Source organism: Mobula birostris, chromosome 6 (assembly GCF_030028105.1).
Source record: "Mobula birostris isolate sMobBir1 chromosome 6, sMobBir1.hap1, whole genome shotgun sequence".
Taxonomy (NCBI): domain Eukaryota; kingdom Metazoa; phylum Chordata; class Chondrichthyes; order Myliobatiformes; family Myliobatidae; genus Mobula; species Mobula birostris.
Genome location: NC_092375.1, coordinates 40456696 through 40477409, shown reverse-complemented (window position 1 = coordinate 40477409; position 20714 = coordinate 40456696). Strand labels below are relative to the sequence as shown.

The 20714-nt window shown below is 40.9% G+C and overlaps 1 protein-coding gene across 2 annotated transcripts in view; it reads left to right on the top strand.

Annotated features, from left to right (window-relative positions):
- Nucleotides 1–20714, top strand: part of LOC140199763 (syntaxin-binding protein 5-like) — a 340576-nt gene that overhangs the window by 305801 nt on the left and 14061 nt on the right. For both annotated transcript variants that reach the window (XM_072262244.1, XM_072262243.1), the window contains one exon: nucleotides 16676–16912. In XM_072262244.1, the coding sequence (XP_072118345.1) occupies nucleotides 16676–16912 (237 nt within the window). The remainder of the gene's footprint in view (nucleotides 1–16675; nucleotides 16913–20714) is intronic.

Below are 20714 nucleotides of genomic sequence, written 5' to 3'. Positions count from 1 at the left end.
TCCTCAATAAAATTCACTCCATAGTAAGCTTAGAATTTGCTTTGTCTGCTGATAGTTACATTCTGTTATATTCTATATATATGCATTTCCTCTAAACAAAATGAAGTTTATCTTGCATACAGCAGAAGCTCTACAGCATTGAGCCTTTGGCCAATAAGTTGCTAGTAACATTTCCATCACACAACGATCATCTCAAATTATAGAGAGTGTGCTGCTTACATTAAAATTCAGTTGTCATTACCACTATTAAATACCCAGCCATCAGTGATAACCAGAAATTTATCTAGACTAGGCACGGTGGCCTAATGGCTGCAAGAGCATGTTGAAAGCTGTCAAATATATCAGGAATGTGAGGGTATACTCTGCACTCAAGCACCTCAAAACTCTTGAAGATAATAAAGCCTCTTTAAGACATAGGAGCAGAATTAGGCCATTCAGCCAGCTCTGTCATTCCATCATGGCCGATTTTTTTCCCTCTCATCCCCACTCTCCTGCCTTCTCCCCATAACATTTGATGGCTTTACTAATCAACAACTGATCAGCCTCCACTTTAAATATACCAATGACTTGGTCTCCACGGCTGTGTGTGGCAATGATTTCCACCCTTAATAATTTGCATCCTCCACCATGGTTGCAGAGTCCTCCATCTGCACCAGTACTGTAGTTACTTACTGAGACTACTCTGACAGCGTCTCCCAAACATTCACCTTTATCACGAACAAGACCAAGGGCAGTAGGTTTTACTGAAGCCAAGTAAATTCTAAAAAAGTACTAAATAATCTCACTAGGAATGTATATCTCTATTCAGGCTCTCACTTCCAGGCTCTGCTATTGTGAGGCTGTACTGATTAAAAAGAATCATTCTTTGTCAGTTAATCAAGAGTATACTTTGTAAAATTATCACAAGATTCTTCTGGGAGATAACCTCTTTATTATTCCATATCTTGTTTTCTCTTCTTACTGAGAATCGTGCTATTATCAAGATTTGTACCTAATTCTAAATTGCCGTGAATATTGTAAATGACCTAAAATTTTCAGCAGCTGTGTTTTAAAATTCAAATACAACTAAATTTCAAACTTAAAAAAAAATGTTAATTGAAATAGAATAGCATACAGGACATTAAAATATTACGATTTAAAATGGAGCACAGCCTTCACTTCGTTGATTGACCCCGAGGTGCTACGTGTTATACGGTGCCTTAAAACGTAGTCAGCCCCCAACCCTTTGTGCACATAAATAAGTATTGCAACCAGAGGTTTTGATCAATTTAACTGACAATTTTTATTTGTGAATCACCTACTCCTTTTTTCACAGTAGAGCCCGAAAAAACAGGGAAAATTGTAAAGCAAGAGAAACTAAAAAATCAAAACCTAAAATGTCAGCTGTTTCAAAGTATTCATCCCCTTTGCTGAGCCACCTCTCACAGCTATGACAGCCAGTAATCTTTTTTGGATAAATCTCTGTTAGCTTTGCACAGTCTGATGGATGGAGCATGATTTGCCCACTCCTCCTTGCAGAATTATTTAAGCAGTGCCAAGTTAGTATAGGGAGCAGCAGTGGACAGCAATCTTGAGTCTTGCCAGAAATGTTCCATAAGGTTAAGGTCAGTACTCTGACTAGACCACTAAGGGACATCAATTTACTTCATTTGAAGCCACTCCATGATTGCTCTGTCTGTTGACGTGGGTCATTGTCCTGCTGAAAGACAGACTTCCTCCCTAGTTTAAGCTATCTGGCAGAAGCTACCAAGTTTTTATCCAGGATTTCTCTGTATTTAGCAGCATTCATCTTCCCATCAATCCTGCCCATATTTCCAGTCCCTGCTGCCGAAAAGCATCCCCATAGCATGATGCAACTTCCACTATACTGTAGAGTAAGGATGGAGTTGCCTGGCCACACATACCAGTTAGTGTTGAGGCCAAAAAGTTCAACTGTAGTCTCATCTGACCACAGGGCCTTCTTCCACTTCGTTACAGCATCTTCCAAGTGACATTTGCAAAGTCTTTATGGGAAAGGATGTGCTTTGTTTTTAGCCAGGGGTTCTTCCTTGCCCCTCTTCCATATATACCCTTTAGAACTCTTAGAGTTTATGGTGCTATGAACTTCATCTCCATTTGCAGCCACTGACTTCTACAGCTCAGTCAGACTGACTGTTGGCATCACAGTAGCCTCCCTTACAGGTGCCCTGCTTCTCTGGTGACTAACTTCAAAGGGGTGGCCTGACCTAGACAGTGTGGTTTACTTTAATATTTTCTCCACTTTTTCACGATAAAACTGCACTGGGCTCCAAGGTATGTTCAGTGCCTTTTGGGATGACCTTGTACCCTTCCCCTGATTTGTGCTTCTCTATTTCCATTTCCCTGACTCTTCTGTCTTCATTTTGGTTTGATCTGTTGAATATCTACCATGTTGTTGCAGCTTATAGATTCAGTAAATTGTTGATGGGTTTTGGAAATTTTCTTTTGACTTTGCATGATGAGCAATGTTTTGTAAATTTGCTCAAAAAATCCCACTTCAGTATATTTTAAATATAGAAAATGAGACAGTAAAATTTGAAAGTAGTTACGGGGGCTGAATACTTTTTCAAAGCACTGCATATGAGAACTCTTTATGCAGACGTGACGGTGAGGATAGGAATAGAATGAAGTGGCGGATAAATACGTAGTTGAAGAATTGGAGCGGGGCCAGGGATTCAGATTGGGGCCTCTTCTGGGGCAGGTGTGACCTGTACAAAAAGAACCGGTTGTACTTGAATCTGAGGGGGACAGATATCCTTGTGAGCAGGTTTGCTAGAGCTGTTGGGAGTGGTTTAAACTAATATGGCAGGGGATGGGAACCAGTGCGATTGAGCTGAGGACAAGCCCGTAGGTTTACAGGTAGATGATGGATGTAACATGAATATAAGGAAGGACAAGCCAAAGACTGGGTACAAATGGAAACAGAGTAAAGAGTTAACTTGTATCACAGAGTCAAAATTCAAAAGGACAAAGAATGCAGGACTGTATTTAAATGCACGTAGCATTCAGAATAAGATGGACAAACTCGTGGCACAATGAGAGATTGGTTGGCATGGCGTTGTTGAACCACTGAGTTGTGGCTGAAAGAAGGCCATAGTTGGGAGCTTAACATCAAAGGATATACTTTGTATCAGAAGGACGGACAGGAAGGCATAGGCGGTGGTGTGGCTCTGTTGGTAAGAGACGGAATTAATCTTTAGAAAGAGGTGACATTAGGTTAGAGAATGCCAAATCTTTGTGGGTGGAATTAAGAAACTGCAAAGGTAAAAAAACAATTATGGGAATTGTATATAGGCCTCCAAATAGTAGCCAAGATGTAGGGTTGAGATTGCAAAGGGAGCTGGAAATGGCATGTAATAAGGGTAATGTCACAATTGTAATGGGGGACTTCAGTATGCAAGGGAATTGGGAAAATCAGATTGCTGTCAGATCACAAGACAGGAAATTTGTTGAATGCCTACAGGATGGCTTTTTAGAGCAGCTTGTGCTCTAGCCTAATTGGGGAAAGGCTATCTTAGATTGGGTATTGTGTAATAATCCAGATTTTATTTATTAGTTTAGAGTAAAGAAACCCTTAGGAGTCAGTGATCACAATATGATTGAATTCATACTGCAGTTTGAGAGGGAGAAGCGTAAATAACACATATCAGTATCACAACGGAATAAAGGGAATAACAGGCATGAGAGAGAAGCTTGCCCTGGTGGATTGAAGGAGGATACTGGTGGGGATTATGGCAGAACAGAGGTGACTGAAGTTCCTTGGAATAGTTTGCAGGGTGCAGGATAGATATGTTGCACAGAAGAAAAAGTTCTCAAATGGCAGGAGTAGGCAACCGTGGGTGACAAGGGAAGTTAAGGACTGAATAAAAACCAAGGAAGCAGCATATAAGGTAGCAAAAGTGAGTGGGAAGTTGAATGATTGGGAAGCTTTTAAAATCCAACAAAATGCAACTAAAAAAGCTGTAAGAAGAGAAGAGATGAAATATGAGGGCAAACTAGCCAATAATATAAAGCAGGATACTAATTTTTTTTCCAGTTATATGAAAAGTAAAAGGGAGGTGGGAGTTGACATTGGACCAGTGAAAAATGATGCTGGTAAAGTAGTAATGGGGGACAAAGAAATGGCAGATGAACTTATTTGATACTTTGCATCAGTCTTCACTGCGGAAGACACTAGCAGTGTGCCAGAGGTCCCTGAGTGTCAGGGAGCAGGAATGAGTGCCATTGTTATTACAAAGAAAAAGTGCGTGGAAAACTGAAAGGTTTTAAAGTGAATAAGTCACCTGGACCAGATGACTACATCCCAGAGCCCTGCGAGAAGTTGCTGAAAAGATAACGGATGCATTGGTCATGATCTTTCAAGAATCACTTGATTCTGGCATGGTCCCAGTGGCTGGAAAATTGCAGACGTCACTTCACTCTTTAAAAAAAGAGGAAGACAAAAAATAGGAAATTATAGGCCAGTTAGCCTAACCTCAGTGGTTGAGAAAGTGTTGGAGTCCATTATTAAGGATGAGGTTTCGGGGTACTCGGAGACTAATGATATAACATCGTCAAAGTTAGCAAGGTTTCTGTAAAGGTACCTCACATGAGGCTACTTAACAAGATATAATCGTGTGGTGTTATAGGATCCAGGAAATATACTGGCATGGATAGAGGCATGGCTAACAGGCAGTAGGCAGTGAGTGGGAACAAAGGGGACCTTTTCTGATTGGCTGCCAGTGAGTAGTGATGTCCTTCGGGGTCAGTATTGGGACCACTACTTTTCGGATTGTTTGTCAATGATTTAGATAGTGGCTTTGTGGCAAAGTTTGCAAATGATACGAAGATAGGTCGGGGGGGGGGTAGTGCTGAGGAAGCAATGCAATTACAGCAGGGCTTAGATGAAGTGAAAGAATGGGCAAAAAAGTGGCAGATGGAGTACAGTGTTTGGAAATGGATTATGATGCATTTTGGTAAAAGGAACAATAGTGCAGACTGTTGTCTAAATGGGGAGAAAATTCAAAAATCGGAGGTGCAAAGGGACTTGGGAGTCCCCATGCAAGACTCCCAGAAGGTTAATTCAGAGGTTTAGTCTGTGGTAAAGAAGGCAAATTCAATGTTGGCATTTATTCCAAGGGGAATAGAATATAAAAACAAAGAGATAATATTGAAGCTTTATAAGACATTAGTCAGACCACACTTGGAGTATTGTCAACAGTTTTGGGCCCCTTATCTCACTGGAGAGAGTCCAGAGGAGGTTCAGGAGGATGATTCTAGGAATGAAGGGGTTAACATATGAGGTGTTTGGCAGCTTTAGGCCTGTACGCACTGGAATTTAGAAGAATGCAGCGGGATCTCATTGAAACCTACCGAATGTTGAAAGGACTAGATAGGGTGGATGTGGAGAGGATATGGTAGGGGTATCCAGAACTAGAGGGTACAGTCTCAAAATTGAAGGGTAACTTTTAAGAAAAGAGAGAAGGAGGAATTTTTTTTTAGTCGAAGATTGGTGAATCTGTGGAATGCTTTGCCACAGACTATTCAAAGCGGAAGTTGATAGTTTCCTGATTGGTCAGGGCATCAAGGGATATAGTGAGAGGGCAGGTGTATGGGATCGAATAGGATCGGGGATCAGCCATGATGTAATGGTGGAGTGGACTTGATGGGCTGAATGGCCTAATTCTGCTCCTATGTCTTATGGTTTAAGACCTTTCTAGATTTGATAACCCTGTTGCACAGTATGTGATAGCACCTGAATAATATTTAAAGCATTGATAATAAAAATAAACATCTCTTATTTTGAATATGCTTTCAATAGTTGGACTATTATCATTCGACAAAATCATCACAAATGTTATTCAATTTTATTTTCGAACAGCTAGTACCTGAATGCAGGCATGGTATAATAATACAGTATGTCCTTTAATTCAGTCTCTGAAATGCAACACATATTTGCCAAACAATCATGCAGAGCAATGGCTTTGATTTGTATGCATACCTTAAATGTTAAGAAAACCTTTAGGAATATAGATTAGCTTTACAACTAAATAGACTACCTGAAGGTTCCATCTTGTTTTAAATCACTATTGGCTCTTTACTTTCCCGCCTTAATAGCAGGTTTAGATATTAGTTACATTTCTTTGGAAGAACTTTAACCAGCTTCTTAGGATCCTGAATGTCTGAATAGGTGACTGATGAATGGTCAGATTGTCCTGTATTCATGACCTATAGTACCTGCCTCTCCTTACTTTCTCCTCAATAAGGAAGACTAGCTGAGGTGACTCTAAACCCAAATAAGCATCTCTCCAAGTCACATTAAAAAATATTCAAGTAAGATTATTCAGACTTCATTTTAAAACATGTTAAAACATCATTAAATGATCGTAATATTAAATAAACACTGATGAAGCACCAGAAGCTCTTTGTGCACCAGCTTCCATGGTGTGATCTGAAATGCATCTGGGCTGAGTTCTGCATGTAAAGTTGATTCTAATGACAGAGAAAGCAGGTGCCATCTCACCATCAATACATTTGCAACTTCTGCCTTTCACTGTGCACATGCAAAGTCTTAAGATAGCTGGCATTATGAGCATCAGTTCATCAATCAGTGCAATCCATACCATTTGCCAATGTTTCCTTTTTCCTATCATTTCTGAGAAGCTCCTTAATAGAGGTCCATATTTGTAATATCACATTAAAATGGGGTACTATACCCCACATGATCAATCATAAAGAAAGAAACATAGAAAATAGGTGCAGGAGTAGGCCATTTGGCCCTTCGAGCCTGTACCACCGTTCAGTATGATGATGGCTGATCATCCAACTCAGAACCCTGTACCAGCCTTCCTTCCATACCCCCTGATCCCTTTAGCCACAAGGGCCATATCTAACTCCCTCTTAAGTATAGCCAATGAACTGGCCTCAACTGTTTCCTGTGGCAGAGAATTCCACAGATTCACCACCCCCTGCGTGAAGAAGTTTTTCCTAATCTCGGTCCTAAAAGGCTTTCCCTTTATCCTCAAACTGTGACCCCTCGTTCTGGACTTCCCCAACATCGGGAACAATCTTCCTACATCTAGCCTGTCCAATCCCTTTAGAATTTTATACCTTTCAATAAGATCCATAAAGGTTAATGAATTAAAAAAATACCTGCAGCATGACAAAGTGGTGCGTGAAGATGCAGTATTACAAAGAAAAAAAAAGTGAAATCTAGTGGCAGAATTAAAATCCTGCAAAGGGATAGTTATAAGTGGATCTGTGCATTATCATGAGACTTTCAATGTTTTGGAGGACTGCTACAATTCAAAATATGCAATATGCATATTTCACATCCCTTACAGCAAAAATTTGTCCTTTTTTCATTTTTACTTGGCTTGTGAAATATGTGCAGAAATAAGAATAAAGGAGAGTCTCATCTCAGTGATAACCACACAATTAGCTATGTGATGCTTTTTTTCTGAGAACTGAACAGATAACAATTGTTGGGCCAGAGTGCAATGTCATTTTCAGTTAACCCAACAGGCAATCATATTAAAGGATATAGTCATGAAAATAACAATCATTATGTACGTCATATGATGTACCAGGTCCAGTTGTGGAAAGCTTTTGTTCCTCCCATTCAAAGAATTTGTTCAGAAAGGACCAATTATCTATAACCAATTACCATCACCTTCCTCTGAAAATAGCAGCAGGTTAACGAAAACTTAGAAAGTTTCTGTTTTAGAAAAGCATACTGTGATTATTATTTTGTAAATCAATATTGTTTTTGAGGATTGGACGTTATTTGATCTGAGTAAGCTGCTGTTGAATCAGGTTCATGGTCTGGATGCCTATTCTGCGTAATAGGGGAAAATGAAAAGCAAAAGTGAAAACGTGTACAGCCAGATTTTCTGATTTTCCCATTTCAACAAACAACAGGATTGGTTTTGATTTCTGAAATGCTTATTATCATTCCAATGCCAATGTTATTTTTCTTCAGGCAAGAAGTAATTTGAATGTTGAGAGATAGCAACAACCCTCTTATTCCTAACAACATTTGTAAAGAATTTCAGTGACAGATTGGGCGTACAGATTAATTCCAGAAGATGTTCAAGATTGCTTTTCTGTATTACATAAGAATAGTGAGTAGGAGTAGTACATCTGGCTCTGTGTCACCATTAATCAGATCATGATTGATCATCTTCCTCAATTTTATTTGTTCTGCACTATCCCTGTGCCTCAATCCCCTCAGTATTCAGATATCTATTTGTATCTGTTTTGAATGAACAAGTATATGAGCTTCCACGGACCTTTGGGATAGAGCATTCCAAATATTCACTGCTTTCTGAGTGAAGACATTCCTCCAGTCCAAAATGTCTACCCTTTATTCTCCCCTTAACCTTTGATACCTTTCCTATCAACCTCTGATTTAAGTATGCCCAATCACTTGGCCTTCATAGACATTTGTGGCAATGAATTCCACAGATTCGATACCCTCTTGCTAAAGAAATTCCTCCTCATCTCTGTTCCTTCTGTTCTGAGGCTCTACTCTCTGGTCCTAGACTCCCCCACTATAGGAAAAGTATACTCTACCTAGGTCTTTCAATATTCTGTAGGTTTCAATGAGATGTCCCTATTCTTCTAAGCTCCAGTGAGTACAGGCCCAGAGCCATCAAATGCTCCTCAGATATTAACCCTTTCATTAACCCTTGGAATTATTCTCCTGAACCTCCACTGGACCCTCCCCAAAGTCATCATCTCCTTTCTTTGATAAGGGGCCCAAAACTGTTCACAGTATTCCAAGTGTGGTCTGATGAATGCCTTACAAAGCTTCAACATTATTCTCAGACTGTATCCACTAGTCGGGGAATGTTCCAGCCAGGGAAAACATTCTCCTTCCTTCTACCCTCCTGGGCCTTGAAGAAATTTTGTAGGCATATACAGTATGAGGTACTCTTTTTAATTCTTGTAAACTCCATGGGTCCAATCTATTCCATCTCAATTGTTTACACAAACCTGCCGTCCCTTTAACCATTCCAATGAATCTTTGCTGCAGTTCCTTAGTGGCACGTATATTGCTTTTTAGGTAAGGAAGCCAAAACCACACATAATACTCCAGTTGCTACCTTACCAAAGTGTCGTGTAATTGTACTAAGAGTTTAAAGACCTGATCATGAGGAAAGACACCTTATAAAATCCATTCATTAAAAAGTGTTTATCCTTCTCATTTGGAAGAAGAAGGTTCTTTTTTACTTTAAACTGCTGCTTAAGTTTTTTTATGTCAACAGCTTGTAACTGAACCGTTTCTCCCTTGTCCTATTTCTAACCATGTCAATTCCTGTCACTGTTTGAATGTTACTCTGTTTCATCAGTCTAATTGGACAATGTTAGCATGTACCAGTGAGTACACTTGTTTTACTTGCCTTTAAATGTTATAGATTCTGTTAATATGCTTGAAAGACACCCTGACTGGTGTTAATGCTGTGAAATCTTCAACTAGCTATCTAGGTGTTTCAATGTATGTACAAAAAAATTCATAAGTAACTAAAGTGTACATACTTATAGTGACTAAAGATATCTGAAGTAGAATATTAACCAATAGGTAGTATATAAGGTGATTGAAGTAATCTACTTTACCGATAAAGGGGACCACATGATTCTGAGGGGAAAAACTATGAAGTTCAGTTTCATTGCCTTATTTTAGCACAATGCACTGAGTAATTTGATCTGCACGATCAGTATGCACGACAAGCTTTTCACTGTATCTTGATACATGTGACAATAATAGACTAATACCTATATAACAAACTCAAGAAAAGCTGCAGTTGCTGGAAATCCAAAGCAACACCCACAAAATGCTGGAGAAACTCAGCAGGCCAGGCAGCGTCTATGGAAAGAGTAGAAGTGCCACACCTTGACAAGAGGCTGCTTAACAAGTTAAGAGCCCATGGTATTACAGGAAAGATAGCAAAATGGATAGAGCTTTGGCTGATTGGTAGGAGGCAAAGAGTGGGAATAAAGGGGGCCTTTTCTGGTTGGCTGCCACTGCCTAGTGGTGTTCTACAGGGGTCTGTGTTGGGACTGATGCTTGTTACGTTATATGTCAATGATTTGGATGATGGAATTGATGGCTTTGTTGCAAAATTTGTAGATGATATGAAGATAGGTGGAGGGGTAGGTAGTTTTGAGTAAGTAGAGAGGCTACAGAAGGACCTAAAGAAGTTAGGAGAATGGGCAAAGAAATGGCAGATAGAATACAGTGTCAGCAAGTGTATGGCCATGCACTTTGGTAGAAGAAATCAAAGGGTTGACTATTTTCTAACTGGAGAGAAGATACAAAAAACTAGGACACAAAGGGACTTGGGAGTCCTTCCCTAAAGGTTAATTCGCAGATTGCGTCTGTGGTGAGGAAGGCAAATGCAATGTTAGCATTCATTTCAAGATGACTAAAATATAAAAGCAAGGATGTAATGTTGAGACTTTATAAAGCACTGGTGAGGCCTCACTTGGAATGTTGTGAGCAGTTTGGGGCCCCTTATCTTAGAAAGAATATGCTGAAACTGGAGACGGTTCAAAAGAGGCTCACAAAAATGATTCCAGGATTGAATGGCTTGTCATATGAAGAGTGTTTGATGACCCTGGGCCTGTATTCACTAGAATTCAGAAGAATGAGGTGTGATCTCATTGAAACCTATTGAATGGTAAAAGGCCTTGATAGAGTGGATATGAAGAGGATGTTTCCTATGATGGGAGAGTCTAAGACCAGAGGACACAGCCTCAGAATAGAGGAGTGTCCTTTTAGACTGGAGATGAGGTGGAATTTCTTTAGCCCAAGAGTGATGAATCGGTGGAAGTCTCTGCCATAGGCAGCTGTGGAAGCCAAGTCTTCATGTATATTTAAGGCAGAGGTTGATAGATTCCTGATTGGTCAGGGCATGAAGGAATACGGGGAGAAGGCTGGAGACTGGGGCTGAGAGGAAACTTGTATCAGCCATGTTGAAATGGTGGAGCAGACTTGATGGGCCAAGTGGCCTAATTCTGCTCCTGTATCTTATGGTCTTATAAAGGGCGGAAGGATGGGGAATCTGATAGGAGAGGGTAGAAGACCATGGAAGAGGGGGAAGGCGGAGCACCACCAGAGGGAGGTGGTGGTCAGGGAAGGTGAGAGAGGGAAACGGGAATGGGGAAGTAGGGAAGCAATTATTGGAAGTTCAAGATATCGATATTCATCCCATTGATTTCTCAAACTTCCAGTAATTGCCCACCCCCCACTACTTCACCATTCCCCATTCCTATTTTTGGTCTTAATCTGACTTCTCCCCTTCCTTTCTAGTCCTGAAGAAGGGTTTTGGCCCGAAATGTTCACTCTTTACTCTCTTTGGTAGATGCTGCCTGGCCTGCTGAGTTCCTCCTGCATTTTGTGCGTGTTGCTAATACCAATATAAATGACGTTGATGGTAGGGTGGGTTAGTAAGTTTGCAGATAACAAGAATGTTAGTGGTGTTGTGTATAGTGTAGATGGTTGTCTTGGGTTACAGAATGACATTGATAGGATACAGAGCTGGCTGTGAAATGGTAAATAGAGCTTAATCCAGATAAGTGTGATAGAAAAGATATGGAGGTAAAAGGCGAGTGGTGTCGCATTACTAATCAGTTACAGTATCACAGCTTCACTAAGAGAGTCATTATGGAGGGCTGTCCACTGACTCTGTATGGGTAGAACTCCAAATCAGGAAGGATGCAATCACTCTGATGGTATTGTACTACAGACCCCCTAATAACTGCCAGAACATTGCAGGCAGATTAAGGAAAGGTGTAAAAAAAAGGATTGTTGTCATAGGAAACTTCAACTTCCCTCATTTAAACTGGGACCTTCTTGGTGCAAGAGGTTTAGATTGGGCAGAATTTATTAGGTGCACCCAGGAGGGTTTCTTAAATCAACAGGTGGTTAGTCCAACAAGAGGAGGGTTGTACTGGATCTGGTGTTGGGTAATGAGCCTGGCCAGTGATTGACCTTCCAGTCAGTGAGCATTTAGGGATCAGTGACCACAGCTTCTTAAATTTTAAAATAGCTATAGATAAGGATATGTATGGAACTTGTGGGAGAGTATTAAATTGCTGCAGGGCATATTACTGTAGCATTAGGCAGGAATGAGAGGAAGTTAATTGGGAACAGCTGTTGTTGGGCATCCACATCCAACATGTGGAGGGTGTTTAACGACTAAATGCACACATTACAGGACAGGTATGTCCAGTCAGAAGGGAGGACTAGGACAGCTTGGATGTTGAGAGAGCTGATGAATCTAGTCAAGAAGGAAAAGGTTAGTAAAGCTTTGGAAGCTAGAAGCAAACAGAGCCTTTGAGGATTATAAAGAAGCCAGAAAAGAAATTAAGAAGGGAATTAGGCAAGCTAGGAGGGGCCATGAAAAGACCTTGGGCAAGTCAGATGAAAAAGAATCCCATGGCATTCTATAGATACATCAGGAGCAAAAGGATAACTAGGGAGAGGGTAGGATCACTCAAGGGTAAAGGGGAGAACATTTGCTTGGATGCAGAGGATGCGGGTAAGGTCCTTAATGAGTACTTTACATCAGTATTTATCAAGCAGAAGAACATGGAGGTTAGGGAGATCAGTTCTGGTAGGACATTTCAAAGTAATGGAGGCGGTAGTGTTGGATCTCTTAAAGAGCATTAAGGTGGATGAGTCCCCAGGGCCTGATGGGATATACCCGAAGTTATTGGGGGAGACAAGAGATGAGGCTGGGGCCTTGTTGTCTTGTTGTTCTCTCCAGCTACAGGTGAGGTCCTGGAGACCAGAGATTAGCTAATGTAGTTCCATTATTCAAGAAGAGAGCCAGGAATAATCGTAGAAATTATAGACTGGTGGGTCTCACATCAATGGTAGGGAAATTACTGGAGAGAATTTTTAGGGATAAGATTTATGAGCATGGTCTAACTGGGGAGACCCAGCATGGCTTTGTGTTAGGCAAGTCATGTCTAACTAACTTGATTCAGTTTTTTGACAAGATGATAAAGGTGATTGATGAAGGTAGAGCTGTGGATGTTGTCTACATGGATTTTAGTAAGGTGTTTGACAAGGTCTCTCATGAGAGGCTCATCCAGAAGATTGAAATACATGGGATCAATGGTGAATTGCCCATTTGGATTCAGAACTGGCTTACCCATGGAAGACAGAGGGTCATAGTTGAAGGAACTTACTTTAGCTGGAGGTCTAGCTGGAGAGGTGTTCCACAGGGATCTCTACCGGAACCTCTGCTGTTTGTGATATATACAAATCACCTGGATGAAAATGCAGCCGGGTGGTTCAGTAAGTTTACAAATGATACAGAGGTTAGTGGTGTTGTGGATCGCATCATAGATGACTGGCTAATAATATGGCGAAATATAGATCATTTGCAGATACGGGTAGTGACCAGCAGATGGAGTTTAATCTGGCCAAATATGAAGTTCTGCATGTTGATAGGTCAAATGTAAAGAGACAGTACACTGTTAAAGGGAGGACCCTTAACAGTTAATGAGCAGGGTATGTAGGGGTCCAAGTTCATAGCCGCTTGAAAGTGGTAGGGTGGCTAAGAAGGCATATGGTATGCTTGTCTTTATTAGTCAAGGCATTGATTTCAAAAGTCAGGAAGTTTTGTTGCAGCTTTATAAAACTCTGGTTAGGGCCACATCTGGAGTATTGCATACAGTCTGGTCACCCCATTACAGGAAGGATGCTGTGGCTTTGGAGAGGCTGGAGAAGGGCTTTACCAGGATGCTGCCTGGTTTAGAGAGATTGGACACACTCAGGTTGTTTTCTGTGCAGTGGCTGAGGGGAGATCTGATAGAGGTTTATAAGATTACGAAAGGCATAGATACAGTAGACAGCTAATTCCCATGGTTGAAATGTCTAATACCAGAGGCCATGTATTTAAGACAAAAAAGGATCATTTCAAAGGAGCTGTGAGGGGCAAGTTTTTTTTTACACAGGGGATGGTGGGTGCCTAGAATGCACTGCCTGGGGTGGTGGTGGAGGCAGATAGATTCGGGACTTTTAAGAGACGTTTAGATACGCACATGAATGTGAGGATATGGATTTTGTGTAGGCAGAAAGGATTAGTTTAGCTGGCCATTTGATTACTATTATAGTTGGTTCGGCTCAATATTGCGGACCAAAGGGCAGGTTCCTGTGCTGTACAATTCTGTGTTCTATGATACACGTTGGAAGGTCGAACTTGAAGGCAAAGTTCATAAATGGCAGGATTCATAACAGTGTGGAGGAAAAGACGGACCTTGGGGTGCATGTACATTATACTCTCAAAGTTGCCACGCAAGTTAATAGGGTGATTAAGAAGGTGTATGGTTTGTTGGCCTTTATTAGTCAGGAGACTGAGTGAAAAAGCTATAAGGTAATGTTGCAGCTCTTTAAAACTAGTTAGACCACACTTGGACTACTGTGTTCAGTTCTGGTTTCATAGGAAGGATGTGGAAACTTTAGAAATGGTGCAGAGAAGAGTTACCAGGATGCCACCTGGATTAGAGAGCATGCCTTATGAGGGAAGTTTGAACAAGCTAGGGCTTTTCTCTTTAGAGTGAAGGAGGATGAGAAGTGACTTGATAGAGGTGTACGAGATGATAAGAAGCATAGATAGAGCCGACGGCCTGCACCTTTCCCCAGGGTGTAAATGCAAGAGGGCGTAATTTTAAGGTGAGTGTAAGGGGATGTCAGAGGTAGGTTTTTACAGAGTGGTGGGTGAAGGAACGTGCTGCCAGGGCTGTGGTAGAAGCAGATACATGAGGGGCATTGAAGGCACGCTTAGATAGGCATATGAATGAAAGAAAAATAGAGCATTAAATTAATCTTGGAGTAGGCTAAAATGGTAGTACAATATCATGGGCTGAGGGGCCTGTACTGCACCCCACTATTATGTGTTCCAAATCTCTGAAGGAGGAAAACAGTCGAAGCTAGATCAAGACAACATCTTAAGGAATGTCTTAAAGATGAGAAAGGCAAAAGAGGAAGGTACAGAGCCTGAGCTGTTGAAAACACCAGCAGGAGTTGTTGAACCAATTTACCAATCAGATTAAAGGATTGAGAAATAACCACAAGGAGTCTAAATTAGAGTGGGTGAATTCAAAACAGGCAAAGAAATAGTGGTAAAAATAAGATGTATTGACAGTGCCAGAAAATAAACACACTTTAAATTTGCTATTTTAAAATCTCACCCAACTAATATATGAAAAACTAAGATCCCACAGGTATAATAGAAATGAAAATTGCTAGGGAATTATACAGCATCTGCTTAAAGGAAAAAAATAGTGTTACTTGTACCTCGTATCCATTAAGGCTTCCTTAAATCTGTTTTTATTGAAGATTTGCATAGCACTTAATGCTCAATGTCAGAAAAATTGTTTTGCATCAATTACCAATTAAAATGTTTATATTTTTAATGAGAATTGTTAATTTTAACTTAAAAATACAGGAACTATGATATTCACCTAAAATCAATGCTGCAGGAGATAGTGAAGTGGCTTTAAACAAAGCTAACAACCTAGGTGGCATTTTTTAGTGATGTATTGGCTCTTGGTATTTTGGCGTAGCAGTGAGCACTGTTATTTTAACAGTGAGCTCTGAGCCATGAGATATTCCGAGTTTGGAACTTAGCAAATTCTTAAGCTTAACTAGGAGCCAAACTAGAAAAAAGTACAGGTTTATGCTGATGCTGCAAAGGATTCATTTACTCCACATAGCTTAGGATTTTTTTCTTTCGACATTGTCTCATCCCATTGTTTATATCATTATTTGTCTCAAAATTGGATAAGAAATTGAGTTCAACCATTTTGTTTTAAATGGAGCTGCAGTTCTTAAAGTGCGGAGAAGTAATTTGCTGCCAGTTTGTCATCGATCAGTGCTGAAACATGTGATTAGTTTTGGCTACACTTATTCATTTATAGATTTTGGGTACTCTTCATTCCAAGCATAACCAGCAGCCAAACTTTATTACAGACCTGCCTCCAAATCAAAATGCACTTCCTTGAAACCAAGTCATTTCTCTTTCAACAAATTTGTTATACCTAAATTAGTGCACCTTTAGTGTTTGCCATGATGTGGTGTAACATTAATGATAAGTAATTTATTTTCAAATATTATCTGATCAATTTCCAAAAATTAATTTGACAACTGAGACAGTAATAACATAGGAAGTGATAAGGTGACTTTAATGAGGAACCTAGTAAAACTTTAAACAATACTTAATTGTGAAAAGTCATTTTTAAGAATTGGGCAACTAAATAATGATAAACAGTTACGAGTGCCACTGCATTTTCATGTACTTTGAAACTGAATTTGCCTTCTTACTTCTTACTAATTATTACAGAATATTAATAGCAATACAGCCCATTTCTTCAAATTCATAATATATAGTTTTAAAAATTAATTGAATAGTGGCTAACTTTACTGAATCATTATAATTCACCAAGAGTATTGAACCCCAGCTGACATTCATCCATGACAATTTATTTAAGTCAGTAATTAGCCAACCATACAGAAACATGAAGTACAACAATTAAAATTCTGGAAGAATATATCCATCAGACCTTATATCTCTTTGTAATATTAATGCTTCAATGAATTGCGTAACCCTTTTCAATTGTTGCTCAATCTCAGGCAATTTTATTGTTCACTGGTTTCATACAGAAAGTAAAGAAAATACTTTTAATCGATCAAGAAGTTCCAGCGTCTCCAGCATTGACAAAGAATCAAAGGAGGCTATAACGGCTTTGTACTTCATGGAGTCCTTCAGCCGTAAGATGGACACAACCCTCTCACCATGTCTCTGGGTTGGTACCAGTCTGGGTACAGTACTAGTTATCTCATTGAACCTTCCTCCAGAGGAGCAAAGATACTCAGAGCCACTCATGGTTTCTCCCAGTGGTAAGAAATTTCTGTATGTTTATAAAATGACTTCTCACTTTAGCAATATTTTTGAAAGCAACATTTTTTGGTTATCACATTAGAAGACAGAGATGGAATCTAGTCATCTACAAAAGACAGAGAAAAACCATTTTCATTCTGGAAAGATGTAACTAGTGGAGGCCTTCAAGGATTAGTTCTTGGTCCTTAATTATTTATTATTAATATTAATAACCTGGAGGAGGGGAGAGAGTGTAAAATGACGGAGTAAGTGGACAGGGTCATTTTGCCAATAAGATAATAGGTGAGAGGGCCTGTTGCAGGGATGATATTTGGACCCTGCAGAAGAATATAGATTGAGTGAGTGGGCAAAATCTTGGTAATTAGGGTTTGACGTGGAAAGAGTGAGGTCATGCACTTCAGTAAGTGAATCAAAAACAGTCTATTGTCTAAATTGGCAGAGGTCCAGTGAGTGGAGTACAAGTGGTAATCTTGTGTATGAATTACAAAATGTTAGCAGGTAGATGCAACAAGTCGTGTGTAGTGAGTTGGAGCTTAGAAATAAGGAGATAAGTTTACAATGTACAGGGTGTTGCTGAGGCCTCACCTGGAGCATTACAGATAGGTATGGTCCATGATTTAAGAAAGGGTATATTAGTATTGGCAGCATTCAAAAAGTGATTCACTGGGGATGAGAGGGTTATCCTACCATAAGTTACTAAGAATTTGGATATGTGTTCTTTGAATGGGAGGTGATCTTTTTGAAATGTAAGAGGTCTTGACAGGGTAGATATTGAGATGTCTCTAGTAATGGAAGAGTCTCAAATGAGGGAGCATGTTACAAGATAACAGGATGGTCATTTAAACTGAGGTGCATAGGAAGGTAGGCAGGTCTGTAAAATTCCCACCCTCCTGAGGAATATAGAAGTTAGATAACTGAAGTTATTTGAAAAGGAATTAGATAATTATTTGAAAGATTGAGGAATTGAGGGCTTTAGGAAATTGGCACATATGAAATGTGTGATGTATCAGCAATAGTCATGTTGAATATCAGGGCAAGCTTGAGGAGCCAGGCAGCCTACTCCTGCTCCTGTTTTCTTGTGTCCTTCATGACAACAATCAAAACACGTACATTTATGCAGCTTTCATGCAGTAATCAGAATGGGCTCAATGGCATTTTACGCACCACAATCCTGGGGAGACACCAGATTGTGTAGAGGGAGAGAGAGTTTAAAAAAAGCAAGGGGCAGTCAGCACATTTTGCATGCCATAGTTCTCAAGGAGATGTTGGATTGCACATAATTAGGCACTTAGCAAGGACCAATAAAAAAGAAGTTAGGTGTGAGAGGAGTGGCCATTGTGTGAGTGGGCTAGTGTTGGAGTAGGGAGTTAAGGCTTTGGCTCATCAAGCTTCAGCAAGGGGAAGCAAAGACCATAAGTCAATTTTTTTTTCATTATTTGTTCTTTCTTCCTTATTACACATTTAGAGCAGTGTGGATGCCAGACAGGATACTGAAATTCTCCTCTTGCAGGATGTGGCAAGGCAGGAAGATGTCCAGGGTCCTGATGACTACACCTGCAAGAAGTGCATCCAGCTGCAGCTTGTAACAGACCAGTTAAGGAGTTGGAGCTGGAACTGGATGAACTCTGCATCATTTGGGAGGCTAAGGGGCTGATAAACAGGAAGGTAGTTAGCCCCAAGGTGCAAGACACTGGTATCTGAGTGACCATCAGGAGAGGAAAAGGGCATAGGCAGCCAGTGGCCATTCCCCTCAACAACTGGTATACCGCTTTGAATACTATTGTGAGGGGAGGGTCAGGATGGGGGAAACGACCTACCAGAGGAAAGCCAGAGCGGTCAGGACTCTGGCTCTGTGGCTCAGAAGGGAAGGAGGGAGAAGAGCCGTGCTTTGCTGATAGGGGATTAATTGGTTAGGGGAACAGAAAGGAAGTTCTGTGGATGAAAACAAAATTCCTGGATGGTTTGTTACCTCCCGGGTGCCAGGGCCAGGGACATCTCGGATCGAGTCCACAGCATTCTTAAGTGGGAGGGCGAGCAACCAGATGTCCTGGTCCACTGACATGGGTAGAATGGATGACAAAGCCCTGCAGAGTGAGTTCAGGGAATTAGGTGCTAAGTTCAAGGGCAGGACCTCCAAGGATCCGATCATGGGAACCAGGTGCCAGAAAAGATAGTGCAGTAGTTGTGGTGAAAGATGTTGTTAAACCCACATACAAAGTCAGGAATCAAAAGATCGTAAATGAGAAAATCTGCAGAGCTGGAAATTGAAGCAACACAAACAAAATGCTGGAGGAATTCTGCAGGCCAGGCAGCATCTGTGGGTAAAAGCACAGTTGACGTTTTGGCTGAGACCCTTAAGCACGACTAGAGAAAAAGAGCCTGTGGAGTAGAGTTAAAAGGTGGGGGAGGGGGGAAGAAACACAAGGTGAAAGATGAAACCGGAAGGGGAAACTGGAAGTAAAGAGCTGGGAAGTTGATCGATGAAAAAGATACAGGGCTGGAGAAGGGGAATCTAATAGGAGAGGACAGAAGGCCATGAAAGAAAGAAAAGAGGAGAGGACCACCAGAGGGAGGTGATGGGTGGACAAGGAGATAAAGTGAGAGAAGGAAAAGGGGACGGGGAATGGTGAAGGTCGGGGGGAGATTACTAGAAGTTCGAGAAATCAACATTCATGCCATCAGGTTGGAGACTACCCAAATGGAATATAAGGTGTTCCTCCAACCTAAGTGTGGCCTTATCACGACAGTGGAGAAGGCCATGGATGGACATATTGGAATGAGAATGGAAAATGGAATTAAAATGGGTGGCCACTGGAAGATCCCACTTTTTCAGATGGACGAAGCATAGGTGCTCGGCAAAGTGGTCTCCCAATCTATGTCGGGTCTCACCGATATATAGGAGGCCACACCGGGAGCACCGGACACAGTATATGACCCCAACCTACTCACAGGTGAAGTGTTGCCTCACCTGGAAGGACTGCTTAAGGCCCTGAATGGTAGTGGGGGAGGAGGGATCTTCCTCCTGGCACTTATCCTTGCAAGCAGAACAAGTGAGGAAATTTGAGGAAATTACAAGTAGGCTAGACAAGGGAGATGCAGTGGATGTTGTATATTTGGATTTTCAGAATTCCTTTGACAAGGTGCCACACATGAGGCTACTTAATAAGATAAGAGCCCATGGAATTACGGGAAAGTTACATACGTGGATAGAGCGTTGGCTGATTGGCAGGAAACAGAGAGTGGGAATAAAGGGATCCTATTCTGGTTGGCTGCCGGTTACCAGTGGTGTTCCACAGGGGTCCGTGTTGGGGCCGCTTCTTTTTACATTATACATCAACGATTTGGATTATGGAATAAATGGCTTTGTGGCTAAGTTTGCTGACGATACAAAGATAGGTGGAGGGGCCGGTAGTGCTGAGGAAACAGAGAGTCTGCAGAGAGACTTGGGTAGATTGGAAGAATGGGCAAAGAAGTGGCAAATGAAATACAATGTTGGAAAGTGTATGGTTATGCACTTTGGCAGAAGAAAGAAACGGGCAGACTATTATTTAAATGGGGAAAGAATTCAAAGTTCTGAGATGCAGTGGGACTTGGGAGTCCTCTTACAGGATACCCTTAAGGTTAACCTCCAGGTTGAGTCGGTGGTGCAGAAGGCGAATGCAATGTTGACATTCATTTCTAGAGGAATAGAGTATAGGAGCAGGGATGTGATGTTGAGGCTCTATAAGGCGCTGGTGAGACCTCACTTGGAGTACTGTGGGCAGTTTTGGTCTCCTTATTTAAGAAAGGATGTGCTGGTGT